General features: G+C 36.4%; 2 protein-coding genes and 1 long non-coding RNA gene across 4 annotated transcripts; 1 reads left to right on the forward strand and 2 right to left on the reverse strand.

Annotated features, from left to right (window-relative positions):
• Positions 1–12,869: 12,869 nt before the first annotated feature.
• LOC139128969 (uncharacterized) lies at positions 12,870–25,997 on the reverse strand. Of its 2 annotated transcripts, none has more exons than XR_011551472.1 (3): positions 25,831–25,997; positions 20,341–20,431; positions 12,870–13,155 (listed from the first exon to the last, which is right to left on the reverse strand). It is a non-coding gene; the product is annotated as an uncharacterized lncRNA (long non-coding RNA). The 2 variants fall into 2 exon arrangements; XR_011551471.1 differs by lacking the exon at positions 25,831–25,997 and adding an exon at positions 20,660–20,732.
• On the forward strand, positions 16,720–18,376 carry LOC139128967 (zinc finger protein 862-like). Its single transcript, XM_070694648.1, has one exon. It carries the CDS (start codon positions 17,014–17,016, stop codon positions 18,151–18,153), a length of 1,140 nt encoding a protein of 379 aa, XP_070550749.1. The 5' UTR covers positions 16,720–17,013; the 3' UTR covers positions 18,154–18,376.
• Positions 21,384–23,972, reverse strand: LOC139128977 (uncharacterized). Its single transcript, XM_070694656.1, has 5 exons — positions 23,833–23,972; positions 23,227–23,469; positions 22,824–22,900; positions 22,013–22,221; positions 21,384–21,632 (listed from the first exon to the last, which is right to left on the reverse strand). The coding sequence occupies exons 2-5, from the start codon at positions 23,379–23,381 to the stop codon at positions 21,591–21,593; spliced, it is 483 nt and encodes a 160-aa protein (XP_070550757.1). The 5' UTR covers positions 23,382–23,469; positions 23,833–23,972; the 3' UTR covers positions 21,384–21,590.
• Positions 25,998–27,188: the final 1,191 nt, after the last annotated feature.

Consider the following 27,188-nt stretch of genomic DNA (forward strand, 5'->3'; position numbering starts at 1 on the left):
ATTGCATAAAATTTTGATTTTGAATCACTTTGTAATAGTATAAAAAGAGCACAACAAATGAGAAAACTTAGAAGTCACAGCCTTAGCACAGTAAGAGAGATGCACCAGAGTGTCCGTGCAACCAGTGACACATTGTGACTCAGAATACTAAAATGCAGTTTCTGCAAAAAATTTAGATTAGACAACTTAAATCAATTAGTGATAGCATAAAAAGATGAAAACCAATGAGAAAACTTAGCAGTCACAGCCTTAGCACAGTAAGAGAGATGCACCAGAGTGTCCGTGCAACCAGGTGACACATTGTGACTCAGCATACTCCAAATGCAGATTCTGCAAAAAAGATTTGATTAGACAACTTAAATCAGTTGGCAATAGCATAGAAAGATGAAAACCACTGGGAAAACTTAGCAGTCACAGCCTTAGCACAGTAAGAGAGATGCACCAGAGTGTCCATGCAACCAGGTGACACATTGTGACTCAGCATGCTCCAAATGCAGATTCTGCAAAAATATTTGATTAGACAACTTAAATCAGTTGGCAATAGCATAGAAAGATTAAAACCACTGGGAAAACTTAGAAGTCACAGCCATAGCACACTAAGACAGATGCGCCTAAGTGTCCATGCAACCAGGTGACACATTGTGACTCAGCATACTAAAAATGCAGTTCCTGCAAAAATTTTGATTAGACAACTTAAATCAATTAGTGATAGCATAAAAGATGAAAACCAATGAGAAAACTTAGCAGTCACAGCCTTAGCACAGTAAGAGAGATGCACCAGAGTGTCCGTGCAACCAGGTGACACATTGTGACTCATCATACTAAAAATGCAGTTCCTGCAAAAAATTTAGATTAGACAATTTAAATCAGTTGGCGATAGCATAGAAAGATGAAAACCAATGAGAAAACGTAGCAGTCACAGCCTTGTCAGTGTAAGAGAGATGCACCGGAGTCTCCATGCAACCAGGTGACACATTGTGACTCGGAATGCTCCAAATGCAGATTCTGCAAAAAATTGTGATTAGACAAATTAAATCAGTTTGTGATAGCATAGAAAGTTGAAAACCAACAGATACACAGGAATTATACAGGATACATATGAATTAATTTATAAAAGCTTATACAGCAGAACACATTGGCAATAAAGACAAACATATTTAGCTGCCTACCTCCACAAGGTACTGATGATTTTATTTGGGCCTTAATGAGTCGTTTCAGTCTCCACTTATATTTTGTGGGACTAAACATCCTCACTGGGCACAGCTTGCATGACATCTCTTCTTTCCCACAGTTTATAATGCTTTGATCGAGCATTTTCGACCGTTGTTACTGAAGCATGCATCCTATCAAGAGAAAAGTGATAATATAAAACAAGACCAACCACCTTAATGTTTGTAAATAAGCAGACTTTGATGTGTTTCAAGACATCTCTTTGACTCTTTTGTCGAGGTCGATCATGATGACTGACCACAGTCAGAGGCGGACTGTCATGTAGAGACCTCTGAATTTTAAAACCGCCTGCATGCTAACACCAGAGATATATGAGAAATCGTATCCTTGTGTTACAAGCCTACGATCAAGAATCGAACAGACTACTATACTTGTACTCACTTGCTTCGAAATGGCACAAATGAAAACGTGCTGTACAACCAGAGCTAGCACAAGGTATCAGGAATGCAAGGAATTACCCATGCTTGGACTTTCAACTCTGACCTTTGACATCGAACATAACCAAATATGGGTGTGTCATAGCCAGCAACCAGATGACATATTTTGCAACCAGATGACAGGACTCCCTAACGTGCGTACTCCCTCTATCGATTTTGGCGTCCATTATGCCCTGACCTCAAATGTCCCGCGAAGGAGATCGAACATATACCTCTTTGATAGGCTCTCCGCATGACTTATTCCGATCGCATCACTATTTTTTAGGGGTGGTACGAAAGTAGAGATCATGGGCTTCATTTTGAGGGGGCGAACGTTAAAATCGGCCGTGAAAAACCCAATCTGTGATCAAACTTTGTGTTTCGTTTATGTTTTTTTGAAAGAAAATCTTGATTTCCTTAAACGTTCGGCCCAAAATTGATTTTCTGATAAACATTAATTGTAATTCTGCAATAATTACGAGTCTGACGATGCGAAAAATGATGCTTAAGGCCCTTTTCAGCGAGTATGGTTTCACCCGAACTTTACATCCGGGCACCCCCACGAATCACATACAAGTAATCAGCGCTTCGCCGACGCATGTTCTGTGTCAGGAGGTCCAAGCTGAGTTCTGACGTTCACGATTTTGCAGCTCAATTTGTCTGATTTCTTATCAAACGCAAGGATCTAGAGATATATATTCCTATACTTTACCCTTTCAAACGTTATCATGTTCGAAGTAGTTTGATTTCCGGGTGATATTTTTTGATAGACACTGAGAAGTTGTCAAGCCAGCACTGCAGTGTAGGCATACGCACGTGCACCGCACTTTGCCAATACTATACTGAACTGCTCACTTGCACCGCACTTTGCCGATACTATACTTAAATTTTAGTTTCGATCTTTAGTTCCCGAGAAGGGGACTATTTTGATTCTCTCTGAAGAACAAGGCCGTAGATTATTAATTTGTTCTTTCCTCATTGATGGTGTTCCGGACTTTTGAAAAGTTGGTTTTTATTACTGGTTTGTATTTCGGACCGCTGACTTCGAGGGTCTATGGTATTTCCGGGGCAGCGTAATTTTGCAACCAGTTTAATGCAGTTGTTCATTCTATAAATGCGTGTTGCTGTTTTACGGCATAGACAAAGGGTTGAGAACGAAGTTTTTTTGACTTTTTGGAAAAGTTCTTTGTAATTGTTAAACTTAAAATCTACATTAATCAGACATATTCCATAATCATTTAATAAAAGTTGTAATCACACAAAAAAAAAGTTTTAAAAATTCTGAAGTTCAAATTAAAAATACATATATATAAAAATATTTTGTGAAATTTAAATCAAGTTCTAAAATGTCACAGTATCATTTTATTGTTTACAGGTATTGTTGTTTATTTGTTTATCTTGTAAACATAAATCTAAATAACTTTTTCCATATATGCAAGGTAAATATGATGGAATATGATTATCATATTTCTATTGATGTTCACAATACATAATGCATACAGTGATCAATGTCACAGGTATCACTTGATTGTTTACAGGTATTGTTTATTTGTTTACCTTGTAAACAGCTTTCTAAATAAAATTTTTCATTTATAAAAATTAAAACCATTGAATATTTCATCAGCAATATCCACAAAAAATTCATCAATTTTCAATTAGAAATGTTATTGCAAGTTATTGCAAGTTATTGCAAAATAACTTTGCAAAAGTTATTGCAAAAAGCACTAGAAATTGCAATTCTACTTTCCCCATACAATGATCAAAACGGAGTCACCTGGTTGTTATGATAACTACAGGTGTCTACCATGGCATAATTTCAAATAGGAGCCGTTTTGTTTTTTTTGTTTTTCAGGACATATCTCTGCATGTACTGAACCCATTTTCATCAAACAAAATGCAATCAATTGGTCTTCAAAAGAGATTTCTTTTGATATAAAAGTTATCATTATTGTAGCTGTCTATCAATTTCATGTAAAATCCCTACTTACATGTAAATTTATATACTATTTAAATGTACCATCAGAAACTATACTATCAGAAGTTCTACACCAGAAGACTGCTGGTTCTAATTGTATATTTCATTACCTCAATCTCAAAATTATTTGATTTCTTTATGTTTGGTTGTATGCACTGTGTGTCTTTAGATTGAGAACTTCTTCCAGTTGATGATTTAAAAAACTATTGCCTGCTCTGTAGAAAACAACATTATAATACAATCTAAAAAAAGTAAAAAATGTTCTTCTTTTCATAGCTTAAACTTTTGTTCATACAGGTAATGACAGCAAAATGACTTCCATATTCCTGGCTGAAAGGTGGTCCCGTGTTGGAGACACAGTGTCAGCTATCAACTGTCAACTTGCAAGCCTTGCAGCACAAAACAGACAAAAGAAGATCTGCTGTGTTGTTTTGAAGGCAACTGAAGAAGAAAAGAAAGATGCCGCTGACTGTGGAGTTGGACTAATACTGCCATGTTTAAGTGATGACATCATAGATGAACTCTCACAAAGCTTCAGGATGTTGACTATATTGTCGAACATATCAGTTCATCGACGTCATTCATCTTTGCATCTGCCTTGAGAAAACGCTGTTTCAAAGACGCAGATATTGTGTTGATAAATCATGGCGCGCCATCAGCTGATTTGAGAGACAAACACTTGAAATTTGCTGAAGCAGCAGCTGCAGTTTTCTCTGTTGGACCAACAGTCTTTGAAGAGTACAAAAAACTTTATCAATTGACCAATATTCAAATAAAGCATAAACTCTATCTTCCAAGACCAGAGAAGGCCTTCTTTGATCTAAATGTAGATCAAATGTCCAAAACAAGTGACCTCAAACAAATACTAACAGTGATAACAGACAAGAAGGTTCACTCCACAAGATTCAAAACTCTTGCGGCTGCAGTGGGTCAAGTAGCAGACAGATTTCAATGTAGCATTTAAAGATTCCAAAGTGGTTTGTTCGTACGTCATCAGAAACTGATCGCAATGACACCAAAACCTTTCTTCATGACAATTTAAACTGTACATGCATAGAACCAAACACTTATGCACCTTACGGCTCTCAAGATGAAATTTACAACGACCTTACGGAAAGTAATGTCCTTGTAATACCACCTGATGAGCCGTTTAGAATGGAGGCATTGTGGGCCATAGCTGCTGGTCTTCCTGTGTTGATTCCAAGGAGAACTGCCATGGCAGAGTTTCTTAAGAAGTACTTTGGTGAAAGAGCAGAGTACTTCCTTTATGAACCTTCTGTCGATGACTTGTCAAAACAGATCAGCAAAATGTTAAACAATCCAAAGGCAACTGGTGAAACCAGAAACTTGAAGGATAGTTTCCAAAGTCACACTGAAATCGATGGAAGTCATGAAACCTTCACAGCCTTTTTAACCAAATCACCACGATCTAACACTCTACCCGAGGCAGGTATGAATTTCACTGCTTGTTAGTCCCCACAGACACCATCGGAGGGGGGGGGGGTCTTATAGGTTTGGTCATGTCCGTGCATGCATGCATGCGTCCGTTCATGCAGATATCTCAGAGATGCGTGGAGCGATTTCATTCAAACTTGGTACAAGGATTACTCCTTGTGTCATACATATGCAAGTCAATTCATTTTGTGATATGATACAATATAGCCGCCATGCTGCCATTTTGTTATGATTTTTTCATGTACAGAGCCATAACTCAGGCACATCTCAACTGATTTTTGTAAGATTGTACAAAAAATCAACCTTTTTCACACATATTTATGTCAATTTGTTTCACGATGCAATTCAATATGGCCACATAGCGGCCATTTTGTTATGATTTTTTCATGTATGGAGCCTTAACTCAGGCACATCTCAACCGATTTTATTGTAAGTTGACCAGTACAAGGACATCAATCTTTTGTCATACGTATGTACATGAGTTTGTTTCACGATACGATTCAATATGGCAGCGTGGTGGCAATTTTGTTATGATTTTTTCATGTACAGAGCATAACTCAGGCACATCTCAACCAATTTTTGCTCACGTGTTCACACATATGAGCATATGTCGCAGTGATGTCTGTGTCTGTGTGTCTGTCTATCTGTCTGTCTGTCTGCCTGCTCGATATCTCAAAAACAGCTCATCAGATCAGAATCAAATCTAATACATAGATTCAGTTGCAAATGGCAAGAACTGATTGGTTTTTGGTGGGTGTGCCTTGCTTACTTTTTTGCTCATTTGCATATTTAATGATATTAGAAAAAACATATATATTGACAATGACTGCACACAATTTAATGAGATTTGCTGCAAATGTTGATCACATCAAGATATATCAGCTTTGAAAGATATTAAGGGGTGACATAAAAGGTAATGGATAATTTGCATATTTAATGAAATTCCTAATTCGGGATATATATCTGAATCTTCTCGATCAAAATTGATGAAACGTTGTATGTATATTGAAGCTACTGTGATTTAACATTATGGGAAGTCATTAAGCATTTTTACTTCAGCAAATTCCCAATTTGCATATTTAATGAACTTTTCTTATGAGCGATACATATCTGAATTGACTCGACCAAAGTTGATGAAACTTGCTATGTTCATTGAAGATACTATGATATAATATTACTGTCTGTCATTATCTGTGTTTGTGTGTGTGTGTGTGTCTCTGTCTGTGTGCTGGATATCTCAAAAACGGCTCATCAGATCAGAATCAAATCTAGTACATAGATTTAGTTTGCAAATTGCAAGAACTGATAGTTTTTGGTGGGTGTACCTTGCTTACTTTTTGCTCATTTGCATAATTAATGATTTTAGAAAAAAAAACGGCTATACGTTGAGAAAGAATGCACACACTTTGATGAGATTTGCTACTAATGTTGATCACATCAAGATATATCAGCTGTGAAAGTTAATTAGGGTTGACATGAGAGATAATTGCTTATTTGCATATTTAATGAAATTCCTAATTAGGGATATATATCTGAATCTTCTCGATCAAAATTGATGATACGTGGTATGTATATTTTGGCTACTGTGATTTAACATTATGGGAAGTCATTAAGCATTTTACTTCAGCAAATTCCTAATTTGCATATTTAATGAACTTTCCTTATAAACGATACATATCTGAATTGACTCGACAAAGTTGATGAAACTTGCTACATGTATTGAAGATACTATGATACAACATTCTTGAAAGTCATAAGCATTTTTACTGCATCTGACTCCTATTTGCATATTGAATGAACTTTTGAAATTAGGGATATATATTGAATTTACATGACCAAAATTGATGAAACTTGCTATGTGTCATTAAATATATTATGATATAACAATATTGGAAACATTCATACCTTAGCAAATTCTGTATTTGCATATTTAATGAACTTTTCTAATTAGAAATATATCTGAATTGACTGGACAAAGTTGATGAAACTTGCTACGTACATTAAAGATGCTATGATATAATATTATTGAAAGTCATGAAGAATTTTTACCTAAGCCAATTTTTCATTTGCATATTTAACAAACTTCATAACCAGGGATATTTATCTGTATTGACTAGACCAAAGTTGAGGAAACTTGCTACGTACATTAAGATACTATGATACGACGTAATTGAAAGTCATTTAACATTTGAGTTGCGTCACGGAAAAAGGTACCTAATGGTCAAAAATATCGATTTTGAGATTTTTACATATCATACATTTTAACATTTTCAGCTCTCAATATTGTCTTGCTTAAAAGGATTTGGACTCCCTAATTTGCCAAATAGTGTCTTAGAAGATAAGACCCCTTAGCACAGCATTTCAACTCATAGATTTCACAGTTTATATCAGCTGAAAAATGTCGGTGATAATAATATTCGACTCTTATTTTTCTAAGTGTGTGGATTTAGACAATATGTATTGATTTATACAAACCCATGCAAGAACATACTTGTTATACTTATGCCTTTAAAAGCACAAAAAAAGCGGGCATAAACTAAGCTGATATGCAATTTCATTTGCATTTTCTCCAACACTTTTTTATTCTTACTGTCATTTCAAACATTTGATCAATGGAGTTAGAGAAGAAAGTCACAGTAATAATATAATATTAGGAGAAGAGGGGTTAGGTATCAGATGATTCTATTTTTCTTGTAGGGTGGGAAACCACTAAGAGTCACATCCATCATAAACATACATAGATACATACATAGATACATAGATACATAAATACATACATACATACATTCATACATACATACACACACAAACACACACAAATGCATGTTAACCTTTCACCATAATTTTCTATCTAAGGATTCATCTGGTTGACCAACTGTCGACAAAAAATAATAAAATTAAAAATTCACAGCTACTATTACCAGTTACAGTTTGGTCAAGTGATAGCCATTGTAAAATGCGTGTACATGATATTGCTCCAACTTGAAGAGCAGTATTACAAGGTTGTGCATGCTTGATAGTGAAATAATACCACAGACTAGTTTTTTATGATTATAAGTATCGTATTGTTAGAAAGAAACAATATATTTTTGTCAATGATTACGCAAATTACTCACTATTATTCATCAGAAAACAAGTCTTATAAATAATAAATAACTAAAGTTTCTTTCCTGTTAAATATAGACGACAACTGTGATCTTGGTCACTACAGATTCTTCCATTATTATCATTTCCATATTTTCACTTGATTATGCAGTCAAATATAATACATTCATGTACTTTCTCAGTGAGCACACAATCTGAGAGATACTGTACCATTATTACAGTGTAAATATTATACCAGAAGACGGTTTGTGACACTAGATTCCAGCAGAGTTGGAAAGAAAAAACAATAAATTTCCAAAATTCTGTAATCATGTGAACTGTTTATGGGAAATTTAATATTAACAAGGGTCCTAGTAATCAATACAGCACCATTACATGTTGGTAAAAAATACTTAATAGAATTGGTAACCCTAAAGATCCTGCACTCCAAAATTTCATATGTCAAATGTTCTTTATTGAAGAAAAATTATTTTTATAAACTTATTTTTGTATTACACTTTTATTGCTATAAATGTGATGTAATCCTGTGTTTACAAGCAAGCAATAAAATATTATTATTATTATTATTATTATTATTATTATTATTATTATTACAAGTTTAGGGGCTATAAGATTATATATAGAATCTAATAACAGTTCATTGAAGCTGTGTAGGAATTCTGAAAAGAAGTGTTGTATATTTTAATTTTGTCAATAGGGGTGACTTCCATTGTTTTACGTGCAGCGCAGAATTATGCATTATACTGTACGGAGAGAGGGGGATATCATTAAGCCAAGGGGTAATTAAATGCTTGTCGGAAAAGTGACACTAAGCAGTTTACGCGATACCAGCAGGCCTAGACTTTTAACTTTTGTGCGAACTTTACGGATACACGTTCAATCGGTTCCATTTAATTTTGTTTTTAGTTTTCTTCCATCAAAAGTCACGACTATGAAAAAGATTTCCGATATAAATTAACAATCTCTCTCTCTCTCTGCAGTGAAATTGCTATGCTGCGACCACCGAACGAATATTCCCCACCCCCACCCAAACTCTAACATAACGTATCCTGTACTAATTCTTTCATAAACGTATCAATGTACCAATGTACAATGGATTCATTCTGTTGTATAATTTAAAACTTATTCAGACTTACTTCGTAAGCGTCATATTGGCATTGCAGAATAAACATTTTTCTGCATTTCGCATGTTTCGCCCTGGCAGTGTAATCTGGCAGAGACCCTGCGCGCTGCGATTCGCGTTCTTCTCTGTCGGAACACGCGCGCGCCCTTCAGAGACGCGACGCGAATCCCAGAGCATGCGCTATTGGGAGTGCGTGGCGTGACATTAGAACGTCTCCGATCTCGCGCTATCGTGTCGTTGGAATGTTGACAGAAACTGGAATTACTGCAGAGAATACTTTTCAGGATATCACATGTGAGTGTCTAAGGTACCAAGAAGGACGTTTAGGAAATCCTTTCAGAAAGTTCACGCCGCCTGTAGCCATTAATTTGTGGAGTATAAGCTTATAAGCTTACGTAACTCAGCACTGCAGCGTATACAGTATTTCTACTGACGGTATTGTACATATTGCCGGAAGATATGCGATAGAATTTTGCGTTTCACGTCGTTCAATCATTCAGATGGAAATGCCGCCCTTCTCCAAACTTTGAAAAAAACAGGGTGACAGACTTTGGAATGCTACACTACAGTTTTCGAGAACTCATGGACCGTGGTTTTATTCAACAATCGAGAGGGCTAGGGTGAGTCGAACTTTTTCCTATGTCCATGTAGCACTTGTGCAAAAATATGCGAATCCACAGGCCTTTGGCGAATGAATAAATGCGTTTTTCACCAAGCTGAAAGGTTGAAAGATGCGTCCGTCACTTTGGGACGAGCTAGATAAATGCAGTCAAACCAGGCTGGGCACAAAAATTTGCCATAATATGACTTTGTTCTGGAAATTACGAAGACAACCGGCCGTGCGGTGGAACTTTGCAACAAAGTTTCAATATCTGAACTGGCATACTTGAATGACAGACACAGGAAACGATGGCCATTAAAAACGCATTCTCGTAGCATTTTGATAATAATGTATCAATCACAATGACACAGAAATTATGCCTCCTCCTGACAGAAGGGCCATGGCCTATTTGTAGCCCTGCTACACTATGTCTTTATAGTGCTGAAAAGGCCATGTTGTTGTCAGGTTGTCATTTCGACTTTTAAAATTTGCATACAACTTTAAGGGTTGAACGGGTTGTTAATGGGTCACGAAACTTTGAAGTCCCACTGTCGTCCATTATACCTGTTTCCTTGGGTATTAAAGGTGTGCAAGTATACACATCAAAAGACTAGAAAATTCACTTCATAGGCAGAATCTTGAAAAATAGCCTTTTTTTGTCTGGTTAACGAAAATAATACCCCTGATCTAAAATATGCATGGGCTACAATCCACTGTCACTGGGCTACCAACTTCAGAAAATGGTAGCCCAAGTGGACTACCAAGGAAAAAAGTTAATTTCGAGCCCTGGGCAATGTTAAACATGAAACATTTAACTTGTAATATTTCCCCCTTGTCTTGGCCTGCTGGGTTTAAAAAAATGTTTAAAGGTATACAGGCACCATGTTCAAATTTAGCCGTTGCTACCATGGAAGGGGAGATCTAGCTAATCATAAAGTTTATGGCCAGGCCAGGTCACACAAAAAATAATGCATCACTACATGGTCATAATTTTACTTTAGTTAAACAATCAGAAATAATTTGTCTTCATTATTCTTCCTGGAATGAGGCAAAGAAATGAAAATAAATTATTATAACATGAATATTAATACGTTGTTCATTATAATATATAAAATAAATAAGCACCAGTGAATTACTGTTTTAAATAAAAAAACTGTGCGCTACTGTAACTGCCTGTGATAAATAATGGTACACTGGGTGATTAGGGGAATTGGGTTCATAAAATTAATTGAGATACTAGTAGAATTAATTTTAAGCACATAAAATTAATTTGAAGGCATAAACATAATTCGATGCATAATGAGTTAGTACTGTACTATATAACACTTAGCCTATTTGGGATGACTGCATTAAACAAAATAAAAAATACTTCAAAAATTATTTCTGGTCTATATAAAATTAATTCTAACACACTAAAATTAACGGAAAATATAATTTTGACCAGAATGGCCCCAATATACATTATGTTTACTATTCATCCTAGAATGAAGGCAAAGAAATTACAATTATTATTATTATAGAACAAATTTCTTAGTTGTTACTTAGAAATCCATTAAATAAATAAAAAACAGTGAATTATGTTTTAGCATAGATCCTCTCGAGGGTCTATGGTTTAAAAAAAAACTGTGGTTCCAAAATGGTTACCAAGGCAACATAAAACAAAAATGAACATGGAGTTCATGCTGTGATAAATACACTAAGGAGAGCATTTGCATAGTAACTAGGATTACTTTTAATGGAATTTGGAAAAAAAATTGAAATTTTAAAATGCAAATAGGTTACTATGGAAACACAGGGCAGTAAAAATTGATATCATATTTTGTCTTTCTAACCCAAAATAACCCTTTGGTATAATATTTCTGTTGATTACTGGATTTTTACACTGGATATTTGGTCTTTCTAACCCAAAATATCACTTTGATATTACACATTCTGTTGATTACTGGATTTTAGGTGAAATCTTTAAAAAACTGGTAATTTTTACTCCTGAATGGTTGCCATGGAAACATCTCACATTAAAATGAGTGTGATATTTTTTGGTGTGCAAACCAGAAAAACCCTTATGATCAAATTTTTACATCAATCAATCGTTCTTTAATAGGAATTAGGGAAAAAGTAACATTTTCAATCCCAAAATAGTTACCGTGGCAACTCGAAACATTAAAATAATTCTGGTTTTTGTGTTCTCTGACCCGAACTCCCCCACTAGATAATTTTCATATAAAATCAAAGTAACTTTTCATGGGATATTAGAAAAACTGAAATTTTCAACCCCTAAAATGGTTACCATGGAAACATGGGCAGTGAAATCGATATCATATTTGGTCTTTTCGACCCAAAATACCCTTATGGTGAAATTTTCACGGAAATTGAACCTATTATTATTCGCGTTATTATTTCTATATAATACTTATATTAATTATTATTACAAGTTTAGGGGCTATAAGTATTATATAGAAATGTAATAACACTAGTTCATTGAAGCTCTGGGAATTCTGAAAAAGAGGTGTTGTTTATTTTAATTTTGTCAAAAGGGGTGACTTCTAATTGTTGTACGTGCAGCGCAGAATTATACATAATACTGTACGGAGAGAGGGACATCATTAGGCCAAGGAGTAATTAAATGCTTGTCGGAAAAGTGACACTAAGCAGTTTAAAGCGATACCCAGCAGGCCCAGACTTTTAACTTGTGTGCGAACTTTATGGATACACATTCAATCAGAAGCCACAGAACAGTGCCACAAACGGCAAAAATTAGAGAGGCACCTTTTTCATCATATAGGCAGAAATCAATGTATTATTGCCTTATTTGTATTGTACGGTGATTGTTTTAACAGCAAAATGGCAAATTAACTGTAATGTTATTAAAAATTACTTCAAACCATAACATAAATGATCAAAACAGGCACGTGCATATAGAATGAAACATTTTTTTTTATTTCTTGAAGTGACAAGACTCAAATAAATTACATGTACCGATAACAAAGTTTTGGGCAAACATCTTTTACAAACTCTCTGAATATCAAAAGTAACTTATCCCACAAAGTTGCATTTTAAAAAAGGGACAAATAAAGAGCTAAACAAAAAATATAGGAAACGAAAAGGAAAGGTACACAGAAACTGAAAAAAATACAAATTGAAATGATCAAATACCTTTATTTTAAATACAATATGAAAATACAGACAAAATTAAAAAATGAGAAATACTTGAAATCAAATGGACACCTGCAACTTCCAGGGTCGTTGTATTCTGTAAATAGATAAGCAAAACAAGGTTATTTACATCTGTACTTGTTAGTATATATACTAAATCATAATGAAAGCATTTAGAAGTATTTCATTCTTATTTTCATGCTAAAAATTGTAACTTTTCCAATGATATTTCATGTAAGATAAAACTGAAGTAAGTTTCATTTGAACATGTGAAAACATCCTAAAATGGTAAGTCATCATTACATATACTGGACTTACCACAAAGATGACTTTTCAAGCATCAATTTTAAATTGAACAAGTCGTTGATGGCACAGTCCCCACTTGTTCGTTGGTACTTTAATTAAAAGTCCTCAGAGAGGATAGAGTCTTCTTCATTAATTAGGTCTATGATAAAAATACTGTGATACAGATGGCGCTAAATGGCCAAGAATGAGTTCCACGGTGGTGAAAACATAAAACCAATGTAGGCCGCCATCCTAATTACAAAATGTCATTAAATGAGTCAATTAGTAATGAATCAACAGGATGTTGCCGAACATTTTTGCATACTATCCTAACACTAATAGATTATCACCGGTACCATATTTCATAAAGTTTGATGCAGTATTTACAAACTATGAGATCAACATCTGTACCGAGTTTCATCAAATTTTGACGCAGTATTTGTGGATATATAACTCTAATTAGGAAAGTTCATTAAATAAGCAATTACAAATTAATTAAAATGACACTGATAAATGCCTTTTTCATTGTTAAAGCAATGTAAGCTTAACATGTGTACCAAGTTTCATGAAATCTGATGCAGTATTTCTCGACATATCAGTCTAATTATGAAACTTAGGTAATTGACATGATACTGCTACACGCCGTTCAACAAATCAATGTGCATATGTATGACATAGGTCAATGTCCTTATACCAACTTTGAATGATACTGGTGGAAAGATGTCTGAGTTATGGCTCTGTACATGAAAAGATCGTAACAAAATGGCAGCCATGCAGCCATATTTAATCTTACTGTCTAAAAAATCTATATGCATATGTATGACATAAGTCAATGTCCATGTACCAACTTTGAATAAAATCGGTTGAGACTTGCCAGAGTTATGGCTTTCGACATGAAAAAAAAACATAACAAAATGGCCGCCATGTGGTCATATTGGATCATATCGTGAAACAAATCGACATACATATGTATAACATGAGTCAATGTCCTTGTAACAACTTTGAATAAAATCGGTTGAGATATGATTGAGTAATTGCTCCGTACATGAAAGAATTGTAACAAAATGGTGGCATGGTAGCCATATTATGTTCATATGTATGACATAGACCTGTCAAAGTCCTTGTACAAAGTTTGAATAAAATCCATTTAGACGGGCCTGAGTTATGGCTAAGGACATGAAAAAATTGTAACAAAATGGCTGCCATGCGGCCATATTGGATCATATCATGAAACAAATTGACATGCATATGTATAACATAGGTTAATGTCCTTGTACCAACTTTGAATAAAATTGGTTGAGATATGCCTGAGTTATGGCTCCGTACATGACAAAATTGTAATAAGATTGCTGCATGGCAGCCATATTGGATAATGTTGTGAAACGAATTGATGTGCATATGTATGATGAAGGTCAATGTCCTTGTACTAACTTTCAATAAATCGGTTGAAACATGTCGGAGTTATGGCTCTGTACATAAAAACATAGGGCCAAAGTCCCTGAAGCTACTATAGACATGGATACAAAATTAAGTATTTCCTGACTGTATGAAATTATCTCGCTAAGGTCATCCTAGGGACATGTAAACCAAATATTAAAGCTGTCTGACCAGCGGTTTTGAAAAAACAAGCGACTCAACAGTTGACAGAGCTCTGCTGTGTTATGTAGAGAACAACCTTTTGTGACACATGTATTGATGAAGAAGGTGGATATCTTTCTTTGATAGCTCATTTCAGGATGGCCTGACCAAAAATGGAAAAAAATTCCGTAAAAATACAGATTTGCATATTTCATCAGACCATATTAGTCTATAATAGCAAATAAACGAGAGTTAATTACATTCTAATTAAAGTAAACAAGACTTGCTTAAATCAAGATTTACGTCATAAAAAACAGCATATCCAGGGGTTAAAATTTCCGCTGGTCCGAGGTCATGGTCTAGCGAAAATCCACATCGGTCTAGTAACTAAAATTTTTCACTAGACCGCGGTCCAGTGCAAGAATACTTTGTTACTACCTTTCCCTGCACTCTATTTCGGTCGTAAACTGCAATCCGATACAAAATTTGTCATTAACTCAGCCATTAATGAGACTCCCGCTTGCTCTGTACGCGTATATGCGTAGCACTATACAACATAGCCACGAAATGTTTACATCATCTTCCTGCACAGTGACGTGTACTGATTAGCAGATCTCTCATTAGCGAGATCTCTCATTACACGAGATCTCATGCATACCGATAACCACTAATAGGGGGGTGCCCCTAATTAGGTCATTCCTAGACAATTGAAAGTAAATCAAGTATATGAGTCACCTCGTGTTCAGGATCACACACGTGTTGTTGGATTGATTATGCAACGAACTCTTGATTCAATTTGGGGATCAAACTCAGCCCATCCACCTACAAAGCGGGCCTGTGTAGAGCATGTTGAGCAACCTGATGGTCTTGAAGTGACATTTAGCCAACCTCCTACTATAAATACAGGAGAAGCTCAAGTGATTTCACCCACATCAAGTTCGTCTGTTGTGAGTGTTGACATTCACAGTGGTAGTGCTGGTGTCGAGGCCATCGAAGCAGACAGTCATACCGAAACTTCTGCAACTTTACCAGCTGGTGATACTTTGTCAAAGGATCAAAAGTATGACAAGTTCAAGCGTAAACGACGTTTTGTGCCTACCTGGACCCAACAATGGCCTTGGGTCAGCTATGACGGAGAAAAATGTTCTGCTCCTACTGTCGGAAATTCCCCAGTATTGCCGATAAAAGTAGTGCCCTTTTTAAAGGGACAGCGAACTTAAAGTGGACCCTCTGAAGTCACATGAGAAAACTGTCGAACATGCTACTTGCACTCGCCGGTATTTCCGAGATGTTGGGTTAAGGAACATGACAGATAAGTCATATCAATCAAAATTTCAACCAAATGTATCAGCTACTCCTTTAGGGAAGGCAGTTATGAAACTGAATGATGGACAAAGAGACAGAATGAGAAAACTTTTCCGTACTGCCTATGCCGTGGCAAAGAGTGGCAAACCGTTCTCGGACTTCATGCTTATGTGTCAACTTCAACAAGTAAATGGTTTGCAACTTGGCGAAAACTATCAGAACATACCGAGCCTTAAGGTGTTTTTGGCATCTATCTACGAAAGTCTCAAAAGTGGTATACGCTCAGAGATAATGAATGTTAATTTTGTCAGTATATTGGGTGATGGTTCGACTGATGTAGCGGTTATCGAGCAGGAAGTTGTATTTCTGAGATACGTCAGTCCTGTTGACGGTATGCCCGTATGCAGAGAAATAGACATTGTGTCGCTTGAAACTGCCAATGCTCAAGGTATTATGAATGCCATAGAAGCAGGACTTTCACAGGTTGATTAAGCCTTGATATGTTACGACCAGATAATGATGAAGTCAAACCAAGTTTGATAATGGCCAATTTCGATGGAGCATCAGTCAATTTTGGTGAAAAAAATGGAGTGGTGAAACGAATGAAGGACATCTTCCAACACTAATATCTCTGCAGTGTATTGCACACAAGTTGGAGCTTGCAGCACTGGATGCTAACAAAGTAACACTGAGCGGCCTCAGCAGTTTTGAGGAGACTTTCAAGGGAATATTTTCATTCTACCACTATTCTCCAAAGAGGAGAAGAGAATTGCAGGCAATATCTGACATGCTAGAGCAAAACCTGTGTCATCTAAGTGGAGTAAGGCAGGTACGATGGCTGTCCAGCAAAGAAAGAGCTGTGAAGGCTGTTAAGCATAACTATCAAGCTATAGTAACTCACCTTGAAAACACAGCTACTGATGCCAAGGCAACTGCTGATGCTGGAAGCAAAGCTAAAGGATATCACAAAGCTATCACTGCCATCAAATTTGTCAGACTTCTCCACTTCATGCTGGATTACCTACCTTTGCTAGCACAATTATCCAGGGCATTTCAGGAGGAGAAATTACTCATTATGGAAATTCCAGATGCACTGGAACAGACATTGCTGGCCCTAAATGCTTTAAAGTTGTATCCAGGAAAGAATACTCGTGAGTTCCTTGACAAATTTGACATACAGAAGAAGATGTTTGCAGAGGTCAAACTGCACAGTAGCCCAGGAAGGAATGCTGATGACTTGGCAACAAATTTTACTGATTGCATTGTCGACAGCACAATTACTTACCTGAAATCAAGATTCAGTGTGTTACAGGAGAAACCCCTTTCACTCCTGATGATCTTCAACTTCCAGAAGTGGCCTGTAGATCATCAGCAATTGGCTGCTTATGGCGTTTCTGAACTGATTGAACTACTTGAGACTTACCTGTATCCACATTTCTCAGAAGATGAGAGAAATGAAATTGTGAGCCAATGGCCAGCTCTGAAAGTGTATTGTAAAGTGTGGCGCACTGCAAAACCAGTTGATGTTTACAGTATGTTGCTACAAACAAAACCAACTTCTCTAAATGCAATGATAAAACTCATTGAATTTGTTATGGCTGTATCCCCTAGCACAGCCAGCTGTGAGAGAGCTTTCTCTAAACAAAATGTCATCAAAACACAACTTCGATCTGTCATGACTCAGGAATCTTTGCGTCACCAATTAATGATAATGACAGAAGGCCCTGAACTGAAAGACTTTGATCCTGACAGAAGTATTGCCCATTGGCTTGACAGTAGTTTGCATAGTAGACATATTCAAGGACATAAATTGAAAGTAAAGCCAAATGATGATGATGCTGATATTGATGATGTTTTCTTCAACCATCTGTCAGCAAAGAAGACATTCACTTGTAGGCTGATGGTACGTAAATGTAGCCATTCTTGACCACCCGTGTGGTTTTCTAATAAATAAACTCCCTTACATTAAGAAAGTACATGTACGTGTAAGCAGTAAAATCATTGACCTACAAATACGAATAAAATTATGTGTGTGTACAAGAATCATATGCGAACTGAAACCTATGCAGGACTAGTGAATTTTTATGCAGGACTAGTAGATTATATTTTTCAATAGTCCTGGTCTAGCAGACTTTGCCCGGAAATTTTAACCCCTGATATCTGTCAGGTTATAAAGAATCTTGAGCTGGTTATCTTTTAATATCAGTAATTTCATCCTATTAACCAAGCACATTTTAACTTTCAAATTAACATTGTAAGTAAGTTCTGTTGAATAAGTTGAGACTGTACGTACTCAGAGAAAGCACACAGAAGAGACAAATGTTTGAAACTTAAGAAGTTCAAGGTCATCAAAAGCATTATAAGGAATCATGTTACACTTTCATTGCACTGTTTACACAGATGGCATAATTGCTATAAATAGCACATGAGGAATCTTACAGCCCAGCTTTACCATAAAAACCCTATCACTTTGACCACTCTTTTAATTGACCACTCTATTTTTTTCCTCCAAAAGTAATCTTATTTTATCCTTACCAAGTCAACCATAAATGGAAATTAGAACTTTCTCTATCTCTATTTATTTGACCACCCTATCATGACAACTATTATGAGCAATTTCTTTTAGATAACATAAATGGTGGTTCAGAATATATCAAAGTTGGGATTCAGGAAAGTTGCCTTTACATGTTTTGATCCTCAATTCACTATGAACTGTCAAAAAAAGTTTAACTTCCTGATAATTCCACACTAAAATTATTTTGGCTTTGATGATTTCCTAATTAATTCAATTATTTAAAATTATATTAATTAATTTTTTTCTGGGTGAATTGATAGGGTTTATACAGTACAAGAATTACATACAATGTAACTCAAACTTTGACCAAAAATGACAAAAAAATTGCTTAAAAATACACATTTGCATATTTCATCACAATTTGAACAAATCTAAGTTGGGTTATCCCTAGGGACCTGTATACCAAATAACAAAGCTGTCTGACCAGCGGTTATGAAGAAGAAGATTTTTTACCAAAAACACCTTTTTTGGCATTAATTTGCCTATTTTCAACAATATCAAAAAATTAAAAAAAATAGTCTCTCAAAATCATATTTTTCATCTACACAACAAATATCAAATCAGTAAGTACTGCGGTTCTCAAGATATTTGAGTGGACGGACGCCTCACAAACGGACATACATACATACATACATACATACATACATACATACAGACTGACGACGGACGCCGGACGGATACCCATCCCAATAGCTTCTATAGACTATAGTCTATAGTAGCTAAAAATTGTAATAAAATGGCCGCATGGCGGCCACATTGGATCATGCATATGTATATATATTGGACGTGCATATGTATGACATATCAAGTAATCCTTGTACCAAGTTTGAATGAAATCGCTCCATGTATCTCTGAGATATCTGCGTGAACAGACGGATGCATGGACGGACAAACGCACACACTGACACACGCTCGGACATGACCAAACCTATAAGTCCCCCGGACGGTATTTTGGGACTAAAAATACAAGCATCAATTTAGTAAAAATATGATTCATAGAAAGAACCAGATTTCAATGTTTTTATTTACATATTGGTTTGTTATTGACTTAATTAATTTGTTCTTTACATGTTTATTTTATCATGATTTATTTTTACTTTTATCACTATGGCCATCATTATTTCACGTTGCTTATTTGGTTCTGTATGAACCCCTTTGTGTTTTTGGCACTTTCACATGACTTGAATTGGTCATCACATGATGCTCCCTTACCATAAGTTCTAATTTCTTTAAACCATTATGGCCAGGTACTTTACTATACCGGTCCATTCCCTTCCTAATCTCATGATGGATACTCTCTACACCGTTCTGTGAGGAAACCAAAGCCAAACCCTGTGTTTTCAATCTGAGGGATGACATGATCTTCTAACATATGCATTTTGGGGGGTACACTTTCATTAGGAAAGTGTTCTCTGTAATATGCCATTAAATGTGATATGTTTGAACTGAGAATGGTAATATATTCATCTGACATTCTATTGCTTGTACTCTAAAGATTATGGCAGGCTGCAAATTTTGAAAATATTGGCTTATACAGACCACAAATGTGTGCAGCCTGTTCATTCAGCTATGGGCATATTCTTGCTGTGGTCCTGATGACGCTCTTGCACAACGTTTGAATGTTTTCTTCCTGAAACACAAAAAATAAAAAAAGGATATGATAACTTTCTTTCAAAGAAGCAAACAGAGTTGTTTCACTGAAAGTACGTCAAAGTAATGTAGACGAAATACATCTTCTGTAGTATGTATATAACACACAATAAATCTGACACTGAAAGCTTGAAAATCCTGACAAGCAGAATACTGAACCTTTTAATGACTTTAGCAACAAAACAGTTTACAGTTGTAAAACACATACTTTACAGCACTTGTTCAGATGATTTCCGATGAATGCCTGCCCGTGGTAAGAATGACGTCCAACACCAAATGACTGCAGAGCTGGTCAATACCGCAGACTACAAAACCACATTGTTTTGGCAGTTTCGCTTTTACATCTGTAGCTTCAGATATCTAAGAAAACAAAGATAAACACTGTGTTGTCTGGAAATGACTGCACTACAAATGTGCACAAGCCAAAATTCTGAAAATGCAGCATATACATGACTTTGCACTTGAGATTGACAATGTTATTGCTTATCATCACAAAAATGATCTTACTTCTGGTATCAATATGCCATTTTCAAAGATAAAGGAGACCCTCTGAGATCTCAGGTTGCTAGACAGGTTATCTGTGGGTGTTCTCACATGATACAGGCTAAACAACATTACATGTTTATTTAACATGGCAACTATTCCAGTTTGATAAAAGTTTGACTTGGCTAGCAACTCACTGCCACTGAAATTAATTGCGTCTCACAAGATTTCAAAATTATCACAAAATCATGTATTTTTATTTTGTTAATGTAGTATGATCTTCTATTAATAAATACTAACCTTCCTGTCAGCTTCTTCACGAGTTCCTGCACTTTCTCCTGGGCTTTTTTAACTTTGCCCAAGGTCATTAGTGGCAGTCTGCCATCATCTTCACTGTTGTGGTCATCATCATCATCATTGTCACAGTCATCATCAGCAAGAAGAGCCTTTTCAACACTATCAGCCAAGGTCTTAGCTTCTTCTTGGAGTTCTTTCGCTTCACACTGTAATGTCTCGACTTGTTTCAACATGGCCACATATGTGTCAAATCCAGCAGCCATCAGCACGGGTTCATCAATGTCATCATCTCTCTCCAGAGTCGTGATGATCTTGATATCCAGTACTGCACAGCTAGCTTCCATCATGGTGAAAAACTTTTAAAACAAGCCAGGACTGATGTGCAACCCTGGGACTGCAACCTGTGATAAAATATAAGGGTTAGCACATGTATCTTTTACTTTTAACGTATGACAATATCTTGTAACTTTCATACCTACCTATTTATGAAGAAAACACTACATACAAATATACAACAACTAGACAACTAGATTGGTCACAAATGCTGACATATGTGCTGGCTTAATTGTCAACTTGTTTTCGCATATAGCTTCACTAATAAACTTCTATTTGTGCACACCATTATGGACATAGTGGCATGCATACATGTAGATAGGTCACAGTGTGGTCTGTTGAACTGTCAGAGAAAGGTAAAGTGAACTGATTGAAACAGAACAGAGCTATATGTTTAGTTGGTCAATGGAAGCAAACAACATAGTGGATTGAATTGATTAGTACATACTCTGTGCAGTGGTACATTGAAAAGTGTCTTTCTGACACTATTGTAGTGCTGCATGGCATGCCTTAGGTTTCCACCAGTTGAAAGAAATTCACTGTGACATTTTCTGATATCATCAAGGTTTCTCATCTTCATTGATGACAATAGTTGTTCCTCCTTCAGCAACTGTGCTTGTTCCTTGCTGATCACACAGCATACGCAAAAATATTTCCCTAAAATATTTCAATGTGAGGAAGACAAGGAACAAAACAGACATAATTACTTAAAAACCTTAGTAGGTATAGACATGACTGGTGTTCATGAAGTCAATTTGATGTGCATGTGTGAACTCTTGGAGAGGATGTACCTGTAATATGCAAACTTATCAATTTAAATATTTTTTCAAAGAAATTCATGGTTACTACATTTTGCATTGCCAGTATACATATTAATACTATGTGTAAGAATTAAATTGAGAAATAAACACAAGAATTTCTACAGAGGAAAACAATCATTTGTCAATAGCTTGCAAATATTTATCAAGATCTGACCCACTGTATACCCCTTCCTTAAATTTATCTGACTAATCAATGTTAGCTGTGAATGTCTTAAGTCAACGAAAAACTACAACAAATTATCATAATTGTGTTCTACAGCATATCATACACAATGCATGCTGATTATTAACAGTCGCACATATTGCAAACTGATAGGTCAAGGATGTACACATGTAAATCATAGGTAAAACTGAAGTGTACACAATAAACTGCCTGTCCTGTCAGTGCCTCAACTTTTCTTACGTATAAATCATAGCATGCAAGTATACATTTCATACCATTTGGTCCAGACAATCCATAACTCTTGGCCAGATACTCATAATCTCCCATCATCCGTGCTAATAGTGTCTTGTCCCTGAAATAAATCAAAGTGGAATGTAAGACAATTGTCCACACCATTCTAAATTAATGCCCATGTTTCTACACATCAATGCATTTTGTACATGCAAGAAAACAACTTTGCCTTTTGTACTATTTAATGTAGGTATCATATTTATGCTGCATAAGTTTGGTCAGATTTGCACATTGTTTTTTCAGATTTTGGATCAGCAGTATAATGCATGTATTAAACTTGGATAACCAATATGTATGTATCTTAAGTTCCAAATATTGTACCAAAATAGATATATGGTACAATCTGTTCATTGTTTAGTAAAACACAGTATGCATGTTTAGACTTACTTCCACTTTGTGCCATCCAGTTTGTCTACCTGACCTCTGTTAACAGCTAAAGCTATTTCTAAATTGTAATAGGAATCAGGTGCTGCAAATGTACTCCAAATCACTGTATTATCTGCTACATTTGGATTGCTGATGTTAGCAACTTGGTAAACCATTCTCAGGGTTCCCTGACCCTTGTCCCCACCTAACTTTATCCAAATTTCACTGGTAGGTATTGTACCATGCCGGGTAAGTTTGCTAGACCTGAAGACAAATATGAACAAGATGCAAAAACAAAAGTAACAGTTATATTCAGTAATATGTGATAACAAGATTACTTATCCACAGTCTTTCTCTACATGATCATAATAGAGTTTGCACACAATCCCAAAAGTCTGACTGCAAGCCTGCTGTCCCAATATTAATACTCATGTGCTTATATAAGAGCATATAAGAACAATCTAGAACTTTTATTGACATGCTAATTACTGTTCTAAAATTCTCTCTCTTACACAACTAATTAAATTTCCAGAAAATTCCAAACATGACTTATTAAATTCATGGTTGTGAGGTCAAGAAGGACAGTGACCTTGATGAGTGTGGGGGAAAATGACCTGCATAACATACCTCACTTCCAATATTCACATGCCATGCCTTGAAGTAACGCCGTAATTTCCTCTTGGCAGCCCATGTTGTTCCCATAGCAACTTCCAAATGAAGGCCAGCACCTGGAGGTATGTCAGGAGTGAGTCCCAAGATCTGGAGGATTTTCCTCTTGTCCTTTTGTTGGTGTCTCACCTCCTCTCACTCAGCTGCAGCATCGCATCACCACCACTGACAATGTCTCTCCTCTGACTTAACTGCAACACCCTCTGACGTCTTGTCCTAGTGCTAGCTTCTGAGTTTTTTTTTCATGGCTTTGGTGTATATGTTAAACACTGGCTGAAAAAAATCACACCAAAAATTGAAAAACCAAATTTATCTTTCAAAAGTATATGTGGGTGATAATTCATGAAATTGGACTAGCTCATTACTTGATGAAATTAATTTGTTGAACCACTACCAGGTCACACATGTACTACAAACCAAATAAATGTTATTACAAATACAAATTTACAAATTATCATATTCCATGATAGCTTTATCAGAAGAATTTACTCCAAAATCTAACTGTATATTGATATGTGGGTATAGATCATCAAGAGTAATGCTGGTAAAAAAACTCACCTGGCCCTTGGTTTTAACCTTTATCAAACTATCATCACTTCTGTTTGCTTCTATTTTTTTTCTTTACAAGTGTTGTTGCCATTTCTTCATACTGTGGCAGCATATGCACCGCTGATACATTCTGCAACACAATTTCTGCGGCCTTCACTGCACATATATTGTTCTGCCTCCTTGATGTTTCATCATTTGATGTCTCGGTATTGATTGTGTAGGAATGGGGACTGGAGTATGGTGGCTTCTGATGGGAAATGGGCTCACTGACGAGAAGCAGTGGTCTCCAGCAATGGACTGGTAAACACACCGTTCCGTGTTGTGTTGCAGATCTTGCAGTGGCACAACTGACTTACAACCAACATTCCCATAATCACATGTGACTGTGGCATTTGATAGCATGTTTCAAAGGCAATGGGGGACTTACAATAGATTCACACATAATAGAGAGACGGCACACAGGACAGTATGAAGAAACTTGCAACCACTGACACAAACATTCAGCACAAAACACATGTGGTCCATCACACAAAAGTTGTATTGGTCCATCTATTATGTCTTTGCAAATGGGACACTCCATTTCTTCAATAAGATCATTGAACCTCTGTCTCTGCAAGGGAATGAATCTTCTCATCTTTTTTCCTGCCCTCTGTTTCACAGCTGCTGTTAGACTTGTGCTGCCATGAGTTTCACTCTCTAGTTTCCCCGTCTTTCCTGTCTCCTTGCCAGTGATACCAGAAATGTCACTGCCTTGGTATTGACTTGGTCTGCCCCTGTTTTTACTGTCTTTCTTTTTCTTTCCTGCCTTACACAATGCATCACACACCGCACATCTCCGTACTCTACAGTGTCTGGACCATTTCACTATGTGTGTCCCTGGCCGATAGGTTTTGTTATTGCTTTCTGCCTGCTGCCATGAAGCAATGACTCTCTTACAGAGACAACAAAAATTAGACGGGTGAACATCAGAATGTCTTCACTAAAACTGTACTCTGAAACAATTCTTTAATTCCACGATAAAATTGGAGCATGGATAACTTGTGCCATTTATTTCCGTGCACAAATACGACACCGGTTTTTTAGCACACGAGCATGAAATTCGAATGACATTTTCACAGTCTAGCCAACAGACGATTGAAAAAGGCTCCAGAAAATATGCCAGTGTGTAAACAAACCCGTTACCAGGGAGACATGCGTGATGGTCCGAAAAACTATGCTCAACTGCAACGCACATATGGACGTAAATAAAAACCCACAGGCATAAAAATAACCCATGACAAATCACGCCATGAAATGTACAGATTAAATCACTGCGGACACGGTTAAATCGGTTTCAATCTTGTTAAAATTGATTTACTTAAAATCTGAACCTCGTAAATTACACAACACATTAATGAAAATACTTACAGACCGCCATGCTTTATGTTATCAAGTTGTCCGTGCTAAGAAACTTCTCCTGCAAATGTCGCGAGGTCAAAGGTAAACTAGCGATAAACATCCAGCTATGCTGAGTATGCCACCTTATTAATTGAGAACAGCTTTCACTATCACATTTGAATGCATTTTTTAAATGATTATGGTCAGAATTCGAGGAACAACACGCGCACGGCGAGCGATCGTCTCGGTATGCACACAATACGATGGCCGCCATCACTGAGAGTGCGTTCGGCTGTTCGTTATTTGTTTGCTCAACCTAAGTTGCCAAGTCGGCCGCGCCGGAAGCAAAACACAGGTGACGTAGTCTGCCAGTATGAGCATGCGCAATTGAGCCTGGGAGCGCGAGAATGTGTATAGTACCGTCGAAATGTCTCGCGCGATCATGTCGTTCAGCTATAAAATTTGTGCATGTTAACAGAAACTGGAATTACTGCAGAGAATACTTTCCAGGACATCACATGTAAGTCTCTAAGGTACCAATGAGGACGTTTAGGAAATCCTTTCAGAAAGTTCACGCCGTCTGTGGCCATTTTGTGGGGTATATACGTACCTGTACTGGCTGCAGCGTATACAGTATTTCTACTGTACAGTGCACATATTGCCGGAACATATGCGATGGAATTTTGCGTTTTACGTCGTTCAATCATTCAGATGGAAATACCGCCCTTCTCAAAACTTTGAAAAAACAAGGGTGACAGACTTTGGAATGCTAACTCTTGTATATCAAGAATGGCGTAATTTAATGAGAAGATATTTGTATTCGAGCATGGCTACAGTTTTTGATTCGAGAACTCTCATCATGGACCGTGGTTGTATTCAACAATCGAGAGGGCTAGGGTGAGTCGAAGTTTTTCCTATGTCCATGTAGCACTTGTGCAAAAATAAGCGAATCCACAGGCCTTTGGCGAATCAATAAATGCGTTTTTCACCAAGCTGAAAGGTTGAAAGATGCGTCCGTCACTTTGGGACGAGCTAGATAAATGCAGTCAAACCAAACTGGGGCACAGAAATTTGCCATAATATGACATTGTTCTGGAAATAGTTACCATCATGGCAACTCGAAACATTAAAATAAGTCTGGTTTTTGTGTTCTCTGACCCGAACTCCCCCAATAGATAATTTTCATATCAATCAAAGTAATGTTTCATGGGATATTAGAAAAACTGAAATTTTCAACCCCTAAAATGGTTACCATGGAAACATGGGGCAGTGAATTCGATATCATATTTGGTCTTTTCGACCCAAATACCCATAAGATGAAATTTTCACAGAAATTGAACCTATTATTATTAGTGTTATTATATTAATTATTATGTCAGGCAAGCATT

Source organism: Ptychodera flava, unplaced genomic scaffold (genome assembly GCF_041260155.1).
Source record: "Ptychodera flava strain L36383 unplaced genomic scaffold, AS_Pfla_20210202 Scaffold_81__1_contigs__length_545109_pilon, whole genome shotgun sequence".
NCBI classification, from domain to species: Eukaryota; Metazoa; Hemichordata; class Enteropneusta; family Ptychoderidae; genus Ptychodera; species Ptychodera flava.

Bases quoted from the DNA above. Each gene is read 5' to 3' on its own strand.
- LOC139128967 (XM_070694648.1), top strand. From the start codon at position 17,014: ATGCTAGAGCAAAACCTGTGTCATCTAAGTGGAGTAAGGCAGGTACGA.
- LOC139128977 (XM_070694656.1), bottom strand. From the start codon at position 23,381: ATGGTTTACCAAGTTGCTAACATCAGCAATCCAAATGTAGCAGATAAT. The intron at 22,901-23,226 runs GTAAGTCTAAAC...GATTTATTTCAG, and splicing joins CTGGATGGCACAAAGTGGAA to GGACAAGACACTATTAGCAC. The intron at 22,222-22,823 runs GTATGAAATGTA...GAAATATTTTAG, and splicing joins TGGATTGTCTGGACCAAATG to GGAAATATTTTTGCGTATGC.